This window comes from Oryzias melastigma, linkage group LG22 (genome assembly GCF_002922805.2).
Source record: "Oryzias melastigma strain HK-1 linkage group LG22, ASM292280v2, whole genome shotgun sequence".
NCBI lineage: Eukaryota > Metazoa > Chordata > Actinopteri > Beloniformes > Adrianichthyidae > Oryzias > Oryzias melastigma.
This window is the reverse complement of record NC_050533.1, coordinates 23,724,498-23,725,146: the sequence shown is the minus strand read 5'-3', so window position 1 is coordinate 23,725,146 and position 649 is coordinate 23,724,498. Positions and strand designations below refer to the sequence as shown.

Genomic DNA, 649 nt, shown 5'->3' with positions numbered 1-649 from the left:
AGATCTGCGTGTCTGCAGATTCTTCTGTGAGGCCTGTGCATCTGCAGATTCTCCGTGAGGTCTGCGCGTCAACATCCCCATGGGGCCGGCATTTTTCCCGTGAGGTCTTTGAGACGGCAGCTTCTCTGGGAAGTGTGCAGATATGCAGGTCTGCAGCCTCCCCGTGGGTCTATGCGTCTGCAACCTGCATCACATCTCCTTTTCCTTCTGGCTGCAGATCCGTTTAGCGCTGAAGGACTGCGAGGATGTGAAGAAGTTTGAGAAGGATGCAGTGGACGCTCAGCACTTCGACGTTGTCTTCATCCTGCACAAGCTGATGTCCTCCAAAGCCATCCTCTTCACCGCCATGCCCATCACGGTACCTGAACGCCTCACACAGCAGATGATGTTCTGACTGCTACCTCAGAAATGATACAGAACCAGAACAAAACCCTGACGGTTGAGCATTTTCTTTCACACATCTGTGTGAAAAACGGTAGTAAAGAGGTGAAATATTTCAGTCCTTTATGCGTATGTTATGCGTGGCCCAGGCAGAAGTAGGGAGAAATTCAGGCAAAGCATAGAAGCAGTCAACCTCCGACTGTTGTTGCTGGGCAAATCAAATTTATTTGGTTTCCCCAAAAATCAGGAAGGCCTCTCTTATATACAC

General features: G+C 49.8%; 1 protein-coding gene across 1 annotated transcript in view; it reads left to right on the top strand.

The window, feature by feature from the left end:
* LOC112149521 (snRNA-activating protein complex subunit 1) overlaps window positions 1-649 on the top strand; it is a gene marked incomplete in the record, with an annotated part of 15,167 nt that overhangs the window by 1,643 nt on the left and 12,875 nt on the right. The window contains 1 exon segment of the mRNA XM_024277262.2: window positions 218-358. Within this exon segment, the coding sequence (XP_024133030.1) occupies window positions 218-358 (141 nt within the window).